Source organism: Exophiala aquamarina (genome assembly GCF_000709125.1).
Source record: "Exophiala aquamarina CBS 119918 chromosome Unknown aczIA-supercont1.3, whole genome shotgun sequence".
NCBI lineage: Eukaryota > Fungi > Ascomycota > Eurotiomycetes > Chaetothyriales > Herpotrichiellaceae > Exophiala > Exophiala aquamarina.
The window spans coordinates 3163799-3180762 of NW_013550585.1; the positions used below are offsets into that span (position 1 = coordinate 3163799).

A 16964-nucleotide genomic window follows, 5' to 3' on the forward strand; every position below is an offset into this window, starting at 1 on the left:
CCCCCCCATCTGAGTCTTGAATCGAGACCGTGGGGCTCCATTATCCCAGAGAGAAGCCACCCGTGAATCGAAGCATGATGTCGGTAGAGTCGTGGACATGCCGTAGATCGCGCTTTCTCGGGAAGATAATCATTGTTCGGATCTCAATCGTGTACGAGTACGATTCGACAGGCTGCACCGTACGAAGGCAGGAAATACTTGAAAAGGCCGGGGCCTTCCCGAGCGGCGACTGTCTTGGCCCTGGTCCGTCTTCGGAAGCTCGATCTGATGGCAACGACCTACCCTACCATAGGCCCTGTTTCCGAAACCTCTCCCGACCCAGAAGTCTGTCTCATCCGGGCCGCAAATGGTTGCAAGGGGTAGCGTGTCGTGGTGAAAGGCCAAGACGACTGAAATAGCGACCACAGGTACATAGTCGTAAGATGGGAAATCAACGATCGCCACCAAGCTTTCCATGTCCATCCAGAGGAAATGGCTTACTGGCTCATGCATTAGATTAATAACAATTTGAACAACTATACAGCACACAATGCGCTCGCTCATTCCGTTTCGAGTATCTCGAGCCTCCCAAAGCGCGCTTACGCCGCCGCCCCTGTCGAAAGGTCCTTTCTGTCGGTATAGACCTCAAGGCCTGTGGAAACGTGGCTTGTCAGACACAAGGCCATCTCTTGAGCGAAATTTGTCTTCTCCTGCTGTTTTCTACCTTAGACACACCCTGTCTGCCATTGTTTTCCTTGTCCTCGGAGCTGGTGGGTTGTCGGCATGGCAGGCCCTCAAAGCTGAAAAAGCTTATCACAAGGAGGACATGCAGCCAAGTTACGCAGATAGGTCTCAGATGGAAAAGGTGGGTTTCAAGGACGAGCATCGCTGATCCCTACTGCTTCTAACAGCCACCGCTAGGCCATCACCGAGCTGAGGTCCATGGCGGGAGAGGAGAGCGTTAGCACCGACGACGAAATCCTACAGACACACGGATTCTCCGAATGGTCGAATCACAATATCGACAAGTTGCCTATAGCAGTTGTATACCCTAGAAGCACAGAAGAGTGCTCTGACATGGTTAAGGTGTGTTACAAATACAAGATCCCCATTAGTAAGTGAGAAGAACCCATTAGGGTCTGGTTCAGGCGACGCACAGCTGCTAAGTGACAGTGCAACAGTACCGTATTCTGGTGGTTCCAGCGTTGAAGGCAACTTCGCGGCTCCTTTTGGTGGTATGTGTTTTGACTTTTTGAACATGGGACGAATTCTGGAAATACATGCCGAAGAGTAAGTTTGTTCGCTACATGCTGCTGGTGGCGATGAACATAAACCTGATTTCTTGTCAGTATGAATGTTATTGTACAACCGTCCGTCTCGTGGATGGACCTCAATTCGAAACTCAAAGACAGCGGCTTGTTCTTTCCGATCGATCCAGGTCCCACGGCAATGATCGGCGGCATGGTCGGCACCAATTGTAGCGGCACAAATGCCGTAAGATATGGCACGATGAGAGACTGGGTGGTCAATCTGACGGTTGTACTTGCTGATGGCTCTATCGTGAAGACCAGGCGACGACCTAGGTATCTATTTTCCAATATTTCTGTCAGTTTAAACAGATATTCTAACCAATTTTCATCCAGAAAGTCGTCGGCAGGCTATAACCTAAATGGCTTAATCGTAGGCTCAGAAGGTACGCTGGGGGTTGTCACTGAGATCACCCTGAAATTAGCAGCCATTCCAGAGAAGACGGCCGTCGCCGTAGTCACATTTCCCTCTATGCGGGCTGCGGCTCAAACGGCAATCGACGTTATCCACAAGGCCGTCCCGATAGGTGCCGTCGAGATCCTCGACGAGGTTCAAATGAGCGTCATCAACCGCGTGGGTGGTACTCATCGAGCCTGGAAGGAGTTGCCCACGCTTTTCTTCAAGTTCGCAGGCTCCCAGGGTTCGGTCACGGACGGGGTGGCTCAAGTCGGCGAGATTGTCAAGAAGCATGGTGGAAGCAACTTCGAGTTCGCCCATGGTGAAATTGAGCAGCAGAGGCTATGGTCGGCGAGAAAGGAAGCCCTCTGGAGCATGTTGAGTCTTCGCGGGTCAGGGCGAGAGGTCTGGTCGACAGATGTTGCAGTGCCACTTTCCAGTGTGGCAGATCTAATCGGTGAGCTTTTTTCCCCGTCTTTGTTGAGGCTGCAATCAGAGCCCCAGATGCTGATGTTGAGATACAGAAGTCTCGAAGAAGGACATGGACTCTTTAGGACTGTTTGGGAGTATGCTGGGACATGTAGGTGATGGTAACTTTCACGAGACAATCTTATTTGATGGAGTGAAAGAGAGGGAACTGGTGGAAAAATGTGTGAACGATATGGTGCAACTGGCGTTGAAGATGGAAGGGACTTGCACGGTAAGTTGGGGCAACATGATTTGTGGCAGACAGTAATGCTGCTCCGGGCTGACATTTTCTCACGCCAGGGTGAACACGGAATAGGTCTTGGAAAGAAGCAGTTTCTTCAAGAAGAACTTGGGCCGGGACCAATTGCTGTCATGAGGTCCATTAAGAAGAGCCTAGATCCATTCTGGCTGATGAACCCGGGCAAGATCTTCGATGCGTAGCAAAACGTTTGTTGGGTCAAGGTAAATTTGAAGACCGGTTTGACCTCGATAAAATTTGGTGCAGCGCCATCAAAATCATATCCAGTGTTGTGGTTCTCATCTGGGAACTACCTGAGAGTTCCTGTGGTCATGCCACTGCCAAAGGAATTCTGCAAATTTTCAAACAACGGTAGAAATCCTTCCATATCGCCAAAGTTGTCGAGATCCATTTCGTTCAGAGATGCAAAGGCTTGTTGGGTTGGGCTCCACGACTGCCAATCGCCTGGAGCAAGTCTTAGTGGCTCATCCGTTGGAAAGAGATCTGCTTGCATTGAAGAGGAGGTGGTTGATTGAGGTAGAATTTCTGTTTCGGGATGACCGGTGGATAAGGTGGTGTCTAGATGGCTGTCACGGGACAAATCTCGACAGTGAAAGACAGGAATACGTACATTTCTGACTTTTCAAGGGATCAACACAGCGTTGCCTGATCGCTTGCAAGGCCATGGCACATTGTCCTGCCATTGGGTGCTTGCGATTGATGATTTCTAGAGTCTCGATCGCCATGTGCCACCAAAAATTGAACTTACCATTCCCAATGGCAGTATTAATGCGGTTGTCATTGGCCCCGAAGGTCAAAATGATCGTGCTAGTTGCAATATCTAGGATCGACCAATTAACTTTTTCATGTTCGAGACGAGTAAAACAGAATGGGTGGAGTTGTATCCTCACAGTAAATAGCATACCACCAAGCGCCCCACATCCCTTTGATGATTGCAGTATGAAGTAGCTGAATCATATCACAGGAAGCCTGATAAGAGGCAAGAGCACAATGGAACTCAAACACAAAGCCAATAGCCTCCATCTTGTTCTCCGGGACTTCACATTGCTTGTCGGAGCCTCTGCCGTTTTGTTGCGACTGAGCGCAGACCCTACAAAATGAAGGTCGAAACAGCATCAGTCGGGCATGTAGTATTCTAGGTCAAACAGCATTAGAAATCAAATGCGCTCCTTATTGCCTCAGCTATCACGGTAGCTCACCTTGCTCGAAGCACATAGCTTTGACGCAGGAAGTCGATCTCAACCTCTTGTTCATCAATCCCTTGGTCATCCCAATGCTTCAGTTTGAGCCGGTCAGGTAGTTCTGTTTCGAATTCCGTCAACGAAGCGTCAAGAACAGCTAGTGCGTCGAAAGCGGTCGTCGCCACCAGCGAGCCTTTTGAGGAAGAGGTCTTGCTCCCAGAATCATTTCCGACCTGATGGCTGTACAGTTGTTGAAGAATGTTTCCAAGGATGTGGCCGAGCTTGACATTTTCTACGGCGAAGGCAACACGCGAAAGTTTTCCAGCTGGTTGATGACAATTTTCTGACGCTATGTTCAGATACTCGTCGTCGATCGGAGAAAATAAAGGAACTTTGGGTGCTCCTAGCAGAACGGAAAATCGCCCAAACGTCATACTCGTGATTCTGGGACCTGATTCAGCTTTCTGAATGGTGCGGTTTTCAAAGCAAGCCTACCTATCATAAAAGACGCAGCCATGCCACGCCCTACGACGCATTTCGATTTCCAAAACGGTGTACTGTGAGTCGTTATGGCTTAGATGAAGCCCAAGCCCTTGAGCCATTGCGCACACGGACGACATCAGACCCCACGTCTTGTTCACTTTCTGTGTGCTTTGCAGGTACTCTATGACAAGCAATAATGCCTGAACCAAAGAGAGATTGGGACTATCCAGAAGATCGGTATGGAGCAGGCCAAATGCCCTGTCCATAAACTCTGCGGCTGTGTCTTCGGGCTGATCAGTGGCTGTATTCGAGCCTTCACAGCCAAGGGCAAAGGCGGCGTTCAATGCCACGTTGAACACATGATTGGGGCAATCCGAACCACCGAGGCCAACTCGAGGCAAGGTATCTGTTGACAATCTCGCCCCGGTTGGGTCCCATAAGGCTTCATAGGCCTTTTGAAAGCTCTGCGTGTGGAACCAAGGGTAATACAAGTGGTTGTTGGACCAATACTGACCCAGAAGGTCATCAGCGACACAACGTGGTGGTAAATGGAACCACAGCCGGTTTCTCGAGAATGCGGATCCTGTTGGTCGAGAGATGGAATTTCTGTTAGCGAAATTGGCGAGAGGCTGTCGAAGGCGGTCATGGCCAGACCTTTCTCTGGCAGGCTCCGAAGGTATCGAACTCAGGAGCGAGGCGACGGAAGATTTGCCGTAGAAGGCAGGATCCGGACTCTGCTGGTTCGAGTCGATAGAGTACACCACGCCCATCGCACCGAAATGTTCGTGTTCGTCAACACCTGGAGATGAGGGAGACTCCTGTGGATTTGGCGGTTGCGATGTGTTGTCATTGTCATGGAGCGACGAAAGTGGTAATGTACTACCCACATTTTGAGAGGGCGGAGGGACTGATTTTTTGGTTTCTTTCAGTGCCACGGAGTCATTTATCTCGGTCGACGTGCTCATCGTTTTGGAGGGTGGCAACATAGATGTTGACTCAGCTCTCCGACCATTAGCTGAGTGTTTGATGCCAGCGCTTGAACATGGATTTGTCACATGTACAATATTGGACAATAAATGACCATTGCCTTCCAGAGCAGCCAGGCCGACCTCGGAGAGTGTATTCACTTGATTACGAGTGGTACTCTCTGCAGTGCTTGCATTGTCCGTCGGCGATTTTTGAGTCTCTTCCAGCCGATGAATGCGATCATGGAGAATCTTGATATACCTACCACAAACTGTCGGTCAGCTTGCGGTTGTGATATTGACGAAATTGAGACTTGACCCACTCTCTCTGGCTATCAGCTCTTGCTGGATTCATGTTTGAGCTATACACACATTGTGACTCGGTAAGGCCTCGCGTCTGGCATCTTGCACAGACGGGCTTTGTGCCTGAACAGCGCACCTTATGTTCCCTGCAGACATCGCATGCTAATGGTGTCCTTGTGTGTCTCTTGCCCTTGTTGTCGCCGCGGGAATTTCGATTGACCTACAACAGTACGACGTCAGGGTTACAAGGGCACACCGTTCCTGCAAAAGAATATACCTACTTCACGTACAGCGGGCGACATCATGAGAATGGTTCGAAACTTCAGCGCCAATGTACTGGCTGATCGGTCACACAACTGATCAGGCGGTCACACAACTGATCAGGCGGTCACACAACTGATCAGGCTGACGTTGAGAACGCAATGACTGAGTAGCTGTAATAAGACTGTTAGATGATGTTACCTTGGACTCTTTCAGGCGAAGGCCTTGGAAAGCGTTTCATCACCACCTATAGCAGCTGTTGTCCCAAAAGCTCGTCTTTCGGTCCTCCACACAGGCCGGGATAGGTCACCTGGATCGCTGAGCAGCATCGGCTGACAGATTGACGAGATGGAAAAAGGGAAAACGTACCGAGGTCGAGGAGGCTAGGACCAAGGGGGAACGAGCAGGGCAGCAAAGAGTTGTGATGGAGGACCCGTGAAAACCTGGGAGCCCCGCGGGCAATTGCAACCCCATTGCCCAGATCCTACCCCGCCCGGTCCGGTCTCCCATGTCCAGGGCCGCTTCGCCACCAATATCCACTAATGATGCAATTCGCCTCTCGGGTAGGTGCCGAGCTGCCAATCGGATAATTGCTATAGGGGCTCCCACCTAATCGGGATCTTTGGAGCCAAGGCGCTCGAAGTCGCGATGTTTTCACGCACGTATGTAGTTGTGGTTTGAATCTTGCCCCAGATAATGCCCCACAGGTTGTTAAGGTTTTCACAGCCATGCCGCGAGGTCAGGGGGAAGGTAGCAGGCGCCAGCTCCCGGGCTAGGCAACGAGAAGCATTAACCTGGCAAGCTGCAGCAGCATTTAGCATGGATAAGATGATTGACATCGGCACTGCACAAACTCTTTGTGCCTCAAGCCATTGGTCTGGAGGCCAGTTTGAGAGACCCGGTAAATTTCACGCTCATTCAAATACATCAACCTCTGCACTTGATTGCCGTTGACGTACAGTACTGTCCTAGTAATATAATAGCCATCCTTTTGCTGGTGAGTTTCGAACAGACGACATGGTCAACGCCTTCGACTCGACAATATGGCCGCCAACGCCTATCTTGCCAGAGGTCAAAGCTCTATTGGCCCGTTTCTTTGACTTGATCGACGCCCAAGATCCAGAAGGCTCAGGAAAGGGGTTGGCGGAGGAGGTCTTCACAGAAGATGGGACACTCATAACCGGCAACGGAACCTTCACAGGAAAATCGGGTACGTACACATGCCACAGGTCGTTTCATTGCTAGTGGTACGCGTGGCTTACTGCGTTGATGCAGAAATTGCTCGAAGCCGATCCGATGCGTGGAAGACAACGGTCTCTCGCAAACACAACTTCGACAAAGTCTTTGCGGCTGGCAGCACAGCAGACGACCTGGTCTTTTTCGGTACAGTGGAGTCAGAAACTAATGCCGGCCAACACTTCAAGGGCGATTTCGCGGCCAGAGGACTTATTAAGCATGACACTTTAGGTAAACCGAGGATCAGCTATTGGCAACCTTACAAGGGACATATTTACCATGCTTGAGCAATAGAATGAACAATCATAACACATTGATGAAAATTAATCCCTCTTTCTATCCAAATGGTCGACCAGGCTTGGGCACGGTAGTAGTATTGTTATGGTGGAAATCATTGTACCTTCTGTGCAGTCTATCTATGTAATGGTTTTCTCATTTGTTCCACTCAATAGAAAGCAAGCTTGTTGGCTATCTTTCCGATCTTCTCGATCTCAATTGCCACCGTCTGGCCATTTTCAAGCCATATGGGCTCCTTCATACCAGCCGCAACACCCCTAAAATAGTCAGCTTTGTCGTGTCGTTTGCCATTCTCACGAGCGGCGTCTAAATTATACCTAGGAGTTCCGGTCATAATGACAGTGCCCTTCCTCAGAGTCTTGCCGACGCTAAGGAAACGAATGATTTCCTTGATACCAAACAGGAGGTCGTTGGTTGAGCCGTCTTGTCGTAGATCGCCATCGACCCAGGTACGGAGCCTCAGGTTTTCAGCATCGCCAATAGTCTGTGGAGACACGATGACAGGACCGATGGGAGCAAATTTGTCAAAGGACTTCGCGATGATGTGCTGGCCGCCATTGAGCTTAGAGTCAAACTGCCAATATCGTGCCGATAGATCGTTTGCCCCTGTATAGCCTAGGACATACTCGAGTGGATCCTCCGAGTCCTTGATATCTTTAGCGTCCTTGCCTACGACTACTGCCAGCTCACACTCGTAGTCGAGATATTTGGCTTCGACATGCACAGGTATGTCCTCATACGGTCCCGCAAGTGAATCTTTTGGGCGGTAGTCAGCAGAAGAATAGAGACTGAGGCACTTGTCAAGAGAAGACAGACCTGCGTGTTTGAAGAAGACAATAGGAGCGTTGGAGAGGAGCAACTGGATTCTTGAGTTTCTTCCAACTCCTTACAAAACTAGCTGATAGACTCACCTTCGCCTCTTCTGCATGCTTTTTGTAGTTCAATCCAATTCCTATAATTATAGGCACACTGGCCAAAGGACAAAGGACCTTGGGAGTATAAGTGAGATGCTTGCTGAAGTTGTTGATAATACCACTTCGAGTCGTACCTCTGATATAACAGCTTTTTTACCGGACGGTCCCAGATTGAAAGGACTCGAGCCAGCGAATGTCTCGACTTCGAGGCCCTTCAGGTCCTGTTGCCAGGTATCACCGGCCTCGCCGTAGTATATCTGGTCGTCACTCGCCCTGAAGCGGACGAGCCGCGAGAATGTGGAAGTCATGCCGCCCAAACAAAGGAATACAGTAGAAAGATCACCGCAATGTCGTCGCCACAGCAATAGAACTTTCGATACTATTGCATATACCAAACGAGTTTTGCGGGTATAGTCGTATTAACAACGAGAGGGGTATCGTGATACTTACATCAGTTTGGTCCGGTACGACCGTGTCCGAGGCTCGTACAAACTGCCATATTCTCATCGACTATCCGAAGTACGACTTTGGACGCTTCCAACATTGGGCCGAAGTACTGTATGTCTAGTCTTTCCGGGTCGCACTACCGAACTGAAATGGATTGTGGATCCGACAGGACTAAATCTCTTTCTTGAGTCCCGATCATGCTCCGAGTTCTGAGATCGTCATCTTACACTAATTTGCTCTAACTGTCATTTCATCGGACCTGAAGCGTGCCTTGCTTTCTAGAACACTATGCAAAATATGACTAGATAGGCTCCCGCATTTCTAAAGACTGGTTAGCAAGGGTGGAAGAAGTTCAAGCGCAGATTTTGGATACTGGTCCGATCACGGCTCACATTCCCGGTCGTCGATACGGCTTCATTATATACAATCGCATTCATTCAATTATGATTCTTCCACAATAGCATCTGAGTCTGCCCGTTCTGTAAATCGTTGCATTCATCGCCCAGAAGACCGGCCAAAAGCACCCTCGCCCTGTTCTGCCATCATTTCTACCAGAAGCAAATATTTCCCCCCACTCAAGAATGGGTTCAACTGTGGTACAGAAATCGTACGTGCCTCTGGATTCAGAGAAGTCTATACCTTGACTGATCTTCACAGGGTCTCTTATACAACGTCGTTCGCGTTTTTCGAAGCTATTTGGGAGGTGTGAACACACGATGTTTTTCACCTTCGTGTACAAAGTTATTGATTAATCACGACAGGCCGGGATTACTCATTGTTTCGTCAATCTAGGGTCCGATCACCCATCCGTCATTGAAGCGATAGTCAAGGGCCAGAACGAAAAAAATGGTCACTTTCCAAGAATTATCACATGTCCGAATGAAGTATGCGTTCATGTTAGATCAGACAACCTTGAGAGAAACTCCCTGACAGTCATGTAGATGGTAGCCCTATCAATGGCAGACGGAATGGCACGGCTCACGAACAAACCACAGTGTGTCATTGTTCACGTTGATGTTGGAACTCAAGGGCTAGGGGCAGCAGTTCACAATGCGTCGTGTGGGCGAGCACCAGTCCTCATATTTGCAGGTCTATCTCCTTTCACATTCGAAGGCGAATATCGAGGCTCTCGTACCGAATACATACACTGGATTCAGGACGTTCCTGATCAAAAGCAAATTGTTGCCCAATACTGTCGATATGTTGGTGAGATAAAAGGTGGACGCAATGTAAAGCAGATTGTTAACCGAGCCCTGCAATTTGCTACCAGCGATCCGAAGGGACCTGTTTATTTATACGGCACCCGCGAAGCAATGGAAGAGGATGTAAGGTCTTTTTCGGAGATGACACTGAATAAGAACCGACCCCGTAAGCTAACGGTATATAGATCCAACCTTACCAACTCAATCAAGAACTATGGCAAGCAGTTGAACCTACGGCATTGCCCCGAGACGCGGTGGAATTAATTTCAAATGAATTTGTCAACGCTAAAGAACCTCTACTCATTGTAGGGTATACTGGTCGGAATGTCGAAGCGGTAAAGGCGACAATTGCTCTAGCCGACAGAATCCCCTTACGTGTCTTGGACACTGGAGGATCCGACATGTGTTTTCCTTCAAATCATCCTGCAGCCCTTGGTCTAAGATACGGATCGGACCCAGCGATTACCACGGCGGATTATATCCTTGTGGTCGACTGTGACGTTCCCTGGATCCCAACACAATGCAATCCTCGGCGTGGCACCAAGGTCGTTCACATCGACATTGATCCATTGAAACAGCAGATGCCAGTTCATTATCTGCCTGCTACTCGACGGTATAAAGCTGATTCCACGATTTCTCTGACACAAATCAACGATTATTTAGATTCTAGCCCTCAACTTCTAGCGACCTTATCCGACGATGTTCACCGAGCTTTATTTGACACAAGAAAAGCCTCCCATACCGAACGATCGGCCAAATTCAGAGACTTGGCCAAGCTACCTACAGACCTACACCGAGCTATCGATCCCTCTATACTCGGGGGCCAAATAAAGAATGCTGTCCCAGAGGATACTATCTTTGCTGTTGAAGCAGTTACTCTCAGCATGCCTATCTCCGATCAAATCGCTGCAACTCTACCCAAGTCTTGGATTAACTGTGGCGGCGGTGGACTAGGCTGGTCCGGTGGAGGTGCGTTAGGCATCAAACTCGCATCGGATTTCGAACATCGCGACATACAGGCCGGAGACCTAGCTGGGACTAATAAAGGAAAGTTTGTGTGCTGTATTGTCGGAGACGGTACTTTTCTATTCTCCGTCCCTAGTTCCGTGTACTGGATCGCCCAGCGATATAACATTCCGACTTTGACCGTCGTCCTGAACAACAAGGGATGGAACGCACCCCGACGATCGATGCTACTGGTTCATCCGGATGGAGTAAGTCTCTCTTTCTAAGTATTTCTCTTTACCATGTAGGATAATTTACTGACTTTGAGGAACAGGAGGGAAGCAAAGTAGACAATAAAACCCTAAACATATCTCTCGATCCTACTCCTGACTTCCCGGGGATCGCGAATGCAGCCACAGGCGGACATGCGTGGACGGGTACTGTGAGTACCGTGGCCGAGTTGGTACATCAGTTACCACGAGCTGTCGATGCCGTCAAAGGAGGTATTTGTGCGGTACTCGAAGTGAAGCTCGGAGAATCGTAATACAAAAGGCGAATCCATAGATTTTCGGGCCCATCTGGCGCTATTCAATGTTTCTACAGTTCACTATGCCCCCTAATTCTTCTGATCCAACCAGTCCGAAAAGCCGACCGCACGAAGTCTCCAATATCGACTCCGATCAGGAAGAGCTCGCACCACAACTTCCGAAATAATGGAGTCTGAAAAGGAAAGTCTGGGTCCTCATTGTTTCGTAGATTCTAAAGAGCGAGTGCTCTTCAAATGCATAATAGCTAAAGTTGATTATCTGATATGGACCGCGTGATGACCAGAATTCGAACTTAGCAAAGCATTGCTTGACTGTGGGAAGACGTGGCCAAAGGTAGTAATCATGAAGCCAGAGGCCTAAAGAGGAATGGCAGTGCTCAAAGGTGTTTACAAGGGCACTGTATCCGGTATTGATGGCAGAGCTGCATGGAGAAGTCTCCGCAGCTGGCTTGTCTTCGATGCCTTGCACCGAGGACCAATTAATATGGAAGCTCCAGGCTCGATACCACCGGTAGTGATGTACTAAGCCGTCTCAACGACCCTGAAAATAAAATTGAATATTACACCACATTGAGGCTCTTAAGTACCAGTATCCCTTTGACCTTCCGCCGGCTGGGCTTGCTACTATGCCACTGCCATTTTGAATGTTCAATCGCTATGGGAAGAAAGACGGAATTGCACAGTAGCACACAAGTTTGCTAGCAAGGACAGGCTTGATCAATCAACCAAAGTTCCTCGAAGCGGTGTGAACGATCAACACTTTTTTTGTCCCTTTACTTCCGCAGAGCTGGGATTCTCTCAATCTTGGGGAATTTCCATTTGTGCTCGAAGACCTCTGGCTTGGGGCCAAACATTCGTACTATTGATGCAAGATCAGTCTTGTTCGAATGCGAATCATTCACGGGATACTTACAGCTCATGGTCCAGTTGGCACCTCCAATTGGGCCAGGGAGCCAGCTAGTACTGAGTCAGCCGCGCACAATATGTTTGTATCAAGTATCAATGAGAGGCCACTTACTTATCGAGCCATTTGTCCGGGGGGGTTATGTTAGCGGGTTGCATAAGAATCTGGAACGGCCCATCTTCACGCTCAGAAAGTAGTGTTCCATCTGGATACCTCAAGGGACTTCTGTCGCCGCGCGCATACTGATTTCGCTCATTGGGGATGAACCACTGATCTTCATCGTATATGCTCAAACTCCAGTAGCCAGAAGAGCGCACCGCCGGCTTACTGTGGAAGCTGAAAAGATATGCCTCGTCTGCCTCGAGGCGGTAGACGCCATAGTTGTTGCCTCCAGGGGCATAGAAGGGCAGGATACCAATGTCTGGCGTTTGCTGGAGGTATATGAACTTGGTCAAAAAATAACGACCGGTGTAGTGTGAGCCGTAGTTTCCGGTGATCCAAGGAGCGGTCATGCTCCAGTCGTTCCCCATGTCTTCATTGACATTCGAAGATTTGGCCCAAGCCTGAGCTTCTTCATCTGCTATCTTGGCCACATTGTCAAGATCTGTGCCTGATGGCTGGACGAACTTTCCGTCCTTTATACCAGCCTCAGCCAACTTTTCTGTCACCCATTTTCTATCCGCAACTGCTGGCAGGTTGTATGGCGCAAGAGTAGCCGTAAGTTCCAGGGTTGCCTTCACTAAGCTATTTGTGGAAGAGACGCTGTACTTAGGCTCTGCCCACATCTGGAGGTTGAGCGGCGGAGCAATCGGTGGGCCAGAGCGCTCAACAGGCTCTGGAATGATCGCATCTTGCCAAGAATGGACAGTCTTGACATCTGTGGTCGTATTTCGGAGCAGAAGTCGCGTCGGGAGAAATCCATACGGTGTTGAGCAATTGACATATCCTGCGTAGCCCTCCTTGGCGCCCTCAGTCTGAACGCCATGATTTTCGTCGGTGCATCGAAGGAGATATTTCCCTGGTGGATACTCCGGTGTCAGGCTTCCAATATTCGCAAAATTGTTGCCATACCTGCAAGAGTCTATCAGTAGGCTGAAGAGTGCTTGCTCAAATGGTCGAGACAATACTTACATGTCATGGAAAGGAAAATTCCAAAATCGTGTGCCCATGTCAGGCAGTGTTACAGCCAGATCGGTGCTTGAGAGGTCGAAAAATATGTAGGTATAAAGAGTGTCTTGATTTGGGCGAGGAACCTCTTTGAATTCCGGGCCCAGGAGCTTCCGCTTATGGTAGGTGGCATTTGGTTTGGCATCAGGAAATCCCGTGATGACTCTGCCATAGTAATACAATGGTAGCCCGTACTGTTCGACCTTATGTTAGAGCACATCGATGAGAAAGATGGTTTCAGACAGCCTACCTGGAACGCGAAAGAAAGTGCATCTTCAGCCATGTTGTCTCGAGATGGGAGGAATGTTTCGGATAATGAATAGCGTGTCTTTCGCGCTTAAGCATCCTGCGATCTCAACGTTCGTACCTTCAAGAAGCTTAAATATGCTATGATCAAAGAGACAGAAACCTCCAGTCTGCGAAGTTGCGGAAGAAGAGCTCGGCAGGCAAATCCCGAAGGCGGACCCGTTAGGGTCGTGCACCGACAAACCATGACTAAGTGCTCTGTGAGACCGAGTAAACTGCAGCATAGAGAGCTGTGCGACCGACGATACCTTCCGAAAATGCTCAAGGATGGACAATTTCACTCTCTAAAGCATGACCGGATACGTTTCGACCGAGAACGAGAAATGAGAAGCCTTCGGAACTCTCCCAGAGACATAATAAAAAGCCGTCCCAGTAGACACGGGAACGGAACGTGACGCAATCGTCTCGCGTCCGGATGCTTACCGAGTCATGGGATCTCCGGCCACGCAAACCTCGAAATGCCTTAGATCGACTCCGGCCAAAGGAAAGTGGCTCGCCCAATTGGGATTATTTGTCAGGGTTGTTAATTAGGCCCGTCGAAGTGGGTCCCCAGCCCAGCGGGGGTGGCTCCAACCCCAGTACAGAGTCAGATTTGTGATCATATATACTATTGCGTGTGCAAAACAGAGACCATAACGAGGAGCCTGTCTAGATAGGGTGGCTTGAATGCCTCATGTGCTCTCGCCCCCAGTCCATCTATATCTTAGCCGTAGCTCCTCAGCTCTGGCACACAATTCTTGAAGAGTGAAAATGGTCTTACTTTGCTGAAACTGTACCATTAAACTCGTGTGTAATACAACAAGATGGTTTTCGATACCCTCTTCAAGCGCACCCTCGGCATAGCCATGTTTGCTGCCATTGGGACGTTCCTGGTCGTATGGCTCCCTTCAGACCCTACCTACCTCTGATTTGAAATGAAACTGACCACCCTACAACAAGGGTTTCGATACCGGTATAGCGACTACCAGTCAGTACTTCCCCTCAGCTGAAGACTCGAGGGTTGAGATATCTAACGGATTCTCCTAGCTATTGCGCACAAAAGCTGGGTTGCCTACTTTGGTCATCCTTCTGCTGGAATGATTGGCGCGGTAGGGAAGTACAAGCTTAGGCTTTATGCACTAGCTAATCTGGATTGGTTGCTCAGGTGGTTTCCCTGTACATTGCCGGAAATGTCATTGGATCAATTCTGGCGTCCGTCCTGGGCGATAGACTGGGACGAATTCGATTCATGGAGGTGATGTGTGTCTTCGCCACTGTGGGGACCATCATACAGACAGCAGCGGTCAGCCTTGGTATGTTTCTGCTCGGTCGCGTCCTTGCCGGCATTGCAGTTGGGTAGGTGCTATTAGCAGACCAGATGTTCATCCTCTCGATTTGGTTCACTGACGGTGTGAAGTGGTTTCACATCTACGGTTCCAATCTACCTGAGCGAAATTTCGTCTCCAGCAAATCGCGGTCTTATTGGCGGTATCGCTGGCTGCGGTATAACCTTCGGAAACTTCTTGTCAAACTGGGTCGGCTTTGCCTGCAGCTATGCACCCTATGGCCCCGTCCAATGGCGGGTACCTCTCAGTATACAGATCCCTTGGGGTGTTGTCCTCATTTGGGGTCTTTTTACATTTATGCCACAATCTCCGCGTGAACTGGTAAATAAGGGGCAGGTCGAAGCTGGACGCGAGGCATTTACGAAGCTTCGCACCGACCTTGCCAGCCAAGACGCCATCTATCAAGAGTTTGACTTGATGTGCCGCCAGATCGATTTCGAGCTCCATCGACGGATGCCTTGGCATGAAAGCTTTAAGACTTTCAGACACCGTATTCTTATTAGTATTTGTACGGTGTCTATCACTAGTCTTTGCGGATTTAATGTGATTGCGGTAAGTCTATCATATCTCGGGAGAGTATACATCTAGGGAGAAGTTGAGGCTGATGACTCTGTACTCTAGTACTATCAATCTATTCTCTACGCTTCTCTTGGGATCCAGAGCCATATGATCCTTGCGCTGGCCGGGATTTATGGTACTATCGCCTTCCTTGTCAATGTGCTTACCACTATCTTTTTGACCGACCAGTGGGGACGGAGGAGGTACGTATACACCTAGTTGAAACCTATCATGTGCGAAAGCAGCAGGAAAGGCATATCAAAGCTAACATCTAATTTCACAGGATGATATTGTGCGGTGTTGGGGGCATTATACTAGTTGAAATCTACTTAGCTGTCATGCAGCGTGAGTTTGGTAATTCCCACAATAGCGTCGGCAAAGGCTTTGCTGTGGCCGGTATATATATGTTTTGTGTACTCTACGGTACGTTAAACTCCGTTCACACACCGTGTTGGGTTTATACAGGAATTCATTATCTAACTGGCGCAGGCGGTATGCTGAACAGTACCACGTGGCTCTATGCTGCCGAAGTCTTACCCACTTCCCTGCGGGCAAGAATTGTAGGCATGGGCTGTATGACACATTTCATCCTCAATATCGCGCTCACCGAAGCGGGTCCGACTGCTTTCGCCAATATCCACGAAAATTACTACTACGTCTTCGTCGGATGCAGTACTGTGTTCCTGATGCTCGGTTACTTCTATTTGCCGTATGATTGCTTCCTGCTACTCTCTGGAGTCATGATCCCGCAGCTGACAGTGAACTTTATAGCGAAACGAAGCAAAAGACCCTGGAAGATATTGCAGCCGCTTTTGGCGATAATGTCGTGGAAGCCAATACAGTCGACGCTACCGTCGAAAACGTACGAGGAGAAAAGGAAGTCGTGGCATTCTTTGATTAATTTCAGGAACCCTAGAGAGTAATTTACAGAGTGAATAGAGACCGTTGCAAAATATTGGCGACGCTGGCAGAGGATGATGGCGGACACCGAAAGGAGCTGACCAGAACCTTAGCATGCTCAGAGAAAGTTGATGCCAGTCCAAATATTCATCGGGTGATTGGATACGCAACATCTATGAATGGTAGAAGATTCAAATTGATTAAAGCCTTTACAGATATCACGTAGCCATTCTTCGTCCATATGGGTGCTGTTGGCGCCAATATGTAGCTAGCGCGTAATGGCGCTACTAATACATACCACACTAGTAAATGTAGATACTAAACTCTATAGCACTTAGTAGCCGGAACACCTCCTATCTTGAACTATAAAAACGCTACCATATCAGTACTTCTGAGAATACTTCAAAATAACAATAAAGGGGCTTCTAGATATAAAATACCTAGAGAACATTTATATAAACTAGAAACGAGTCTATAGAGTTAAAGAAGATGCAGATTTGTTGGAGGATTTGGACTATACAACTGTACGGGCCAATCGATACAGGCAAGTCAGCGTAGTTGAGATTTCTATCTTCTTCTATTCTATGGTCACCGTTCTAGTTTATATAGATAA

General features: G+C 48.8%; 7 protein-coding genes across 7 annotated transcripts; 4 read left to right on the plus strand and 3 right to left on the minus strand.

Annotated features, from left to right (window-relative positions):
• Window positions 1–529: 529 nt before the first annotated feature.
• A1O9_04714 (D-lactate dehydrogenase (cytochrome)) lies at window positions 530–2592 on the plus strand (the record flags this gene model as incomplete). The annotated part of the gene is made up of 7 exons (XM_013407002.1): window positions 530–844; window positions 901–1093; window positions 1161–1269; window positions 1329–1562; window positions 1623–2140; window positions 2208–2383; window positions 2452–2592. 7 exons carry the CDS (start codon window positions 530–532, stop codon window positions 2590–2592), a joined length of 1686 nt encoding a protein of 561 aa, XP_013262456.1.
• A 107-nt stretch (window positions 2593–2699) lies between these two features.
• On the minus strand, window positions 2700–4844 carry A1O9_04715 (uncharacterized protein; the record flags this gene model as incomplete). Its single annotated transcript, XM_013407003.1, has 5 exons — window positions 2700–2968; window positions 3021–3230; window positions 3301–3500; window positions 3610–4035; window positions 4087–4844. 5 exons carry the CDS (start codon window positions 4842–4844, stop codon window positions 2700–2702), a joined length of 1863 nt encoding a protein of 620 aa, XP_013262457.1.
• A 1776-nt stretch (window positions 4845–6620) lies between these two features.
• Window positions 6621–7126, plus strand: A1O9_04716 (uncharacterized protein; the record flags this gene model as incomplete). The annotated part of the gene is made up of 2 exons (XM_013407004.1): window positions 6621–6813; window positions 6879–7126. The coding sequence occupies 2 exons, from the start codon at window positions 6621–6623 to the stop codon at window positions 7124–7126; spliced, it is 441 nt and encodes a 146-aa protein (XP_013262458.1).
• A 158-nt stretch (window positions 7127–7284) lies between these two features.
• Window positions 7285–8358, minus strand: A1O9_04717 (uncharacterized protein; the record flags this gene model as incomplete). Its single annotated transcript, XM_013407005.1, has 4 exons — window positions 7285–7393; window positions 7454–7932; window positions 8048–8125; window positions 8185–8358. The coding sequence occupies 4 exons, from the start codon at window positions 8356–8358 to the stop codon at window positions 7285–7287; spliced, it is 840 nt and encodes a 279-aa protein (XP_013262459.1).
• A 1080-nt stretch (window positions 8359–9438) lies between these two features.
• Window positions 9439–11188, plus strand: A1O9_04718 (uncharacterized protein; the record flags this gene model as incomplete). The annotated part of the gene is made up of 3 exons (XM_013407006.1): window positions 9439–9822; window positions 9885–10913; window positions 10979–11188. The coding sequence occupies 3 exons, from the start codon at window positions 9439–9441 to the stop codon at window positions 11186–11188; spliced, it is 1623 nt and encodes a 540-aa protein (XP_013262460.1).
• A 776-nt stretch (window positions 11189–11964) lies between these two features.
• A1O9_04719 (uncharacterized protein) lies at window positions 11965–13545 on the minus strand (the record flags this gene model as incomplete). The annotated part of the gene is made up of 4 exons (XM_013407007.1): window positions 11965–12148; window positions 12210–13166; window positions 13227–13456; window positions 13513–13545. The coding sequence occupies 4 exons, from the start codon at window positions 13543–13545 to the stop codon at window positions 11965–11967; spliced, it is 1404 nt and encodes a 467-aa protein (XP_013262461.1).
• Window positions 13546–14371: 826 nt separating this feature from the next.
• On the plus strand, window positions 14372–16352 carry A1O9_04720 (uncharacterized protein; the record flags this gene model as incomplete). Its single annotated transcript, XM_013407008.1, has 9 exons — window positions 14372–14443; window positions 14508–14535; window positions 14595–14656; window positions 14713–14903; window positions 14965–15445; window positions 15515–15654; window positions 15735–15874; window positions 15941–16160; window positions 16223–16352. The coding sequence occupies 9 exons, from the start codon at window positions 14372–14374 to the stop codon at window positions 16350–16352; spliced, it is 1464 nt and encodes a 487-aa protein (XP_013262462.1).
• Between the last annotated feature and the right edge of the window lie 612 nt (window positions 16353–16964).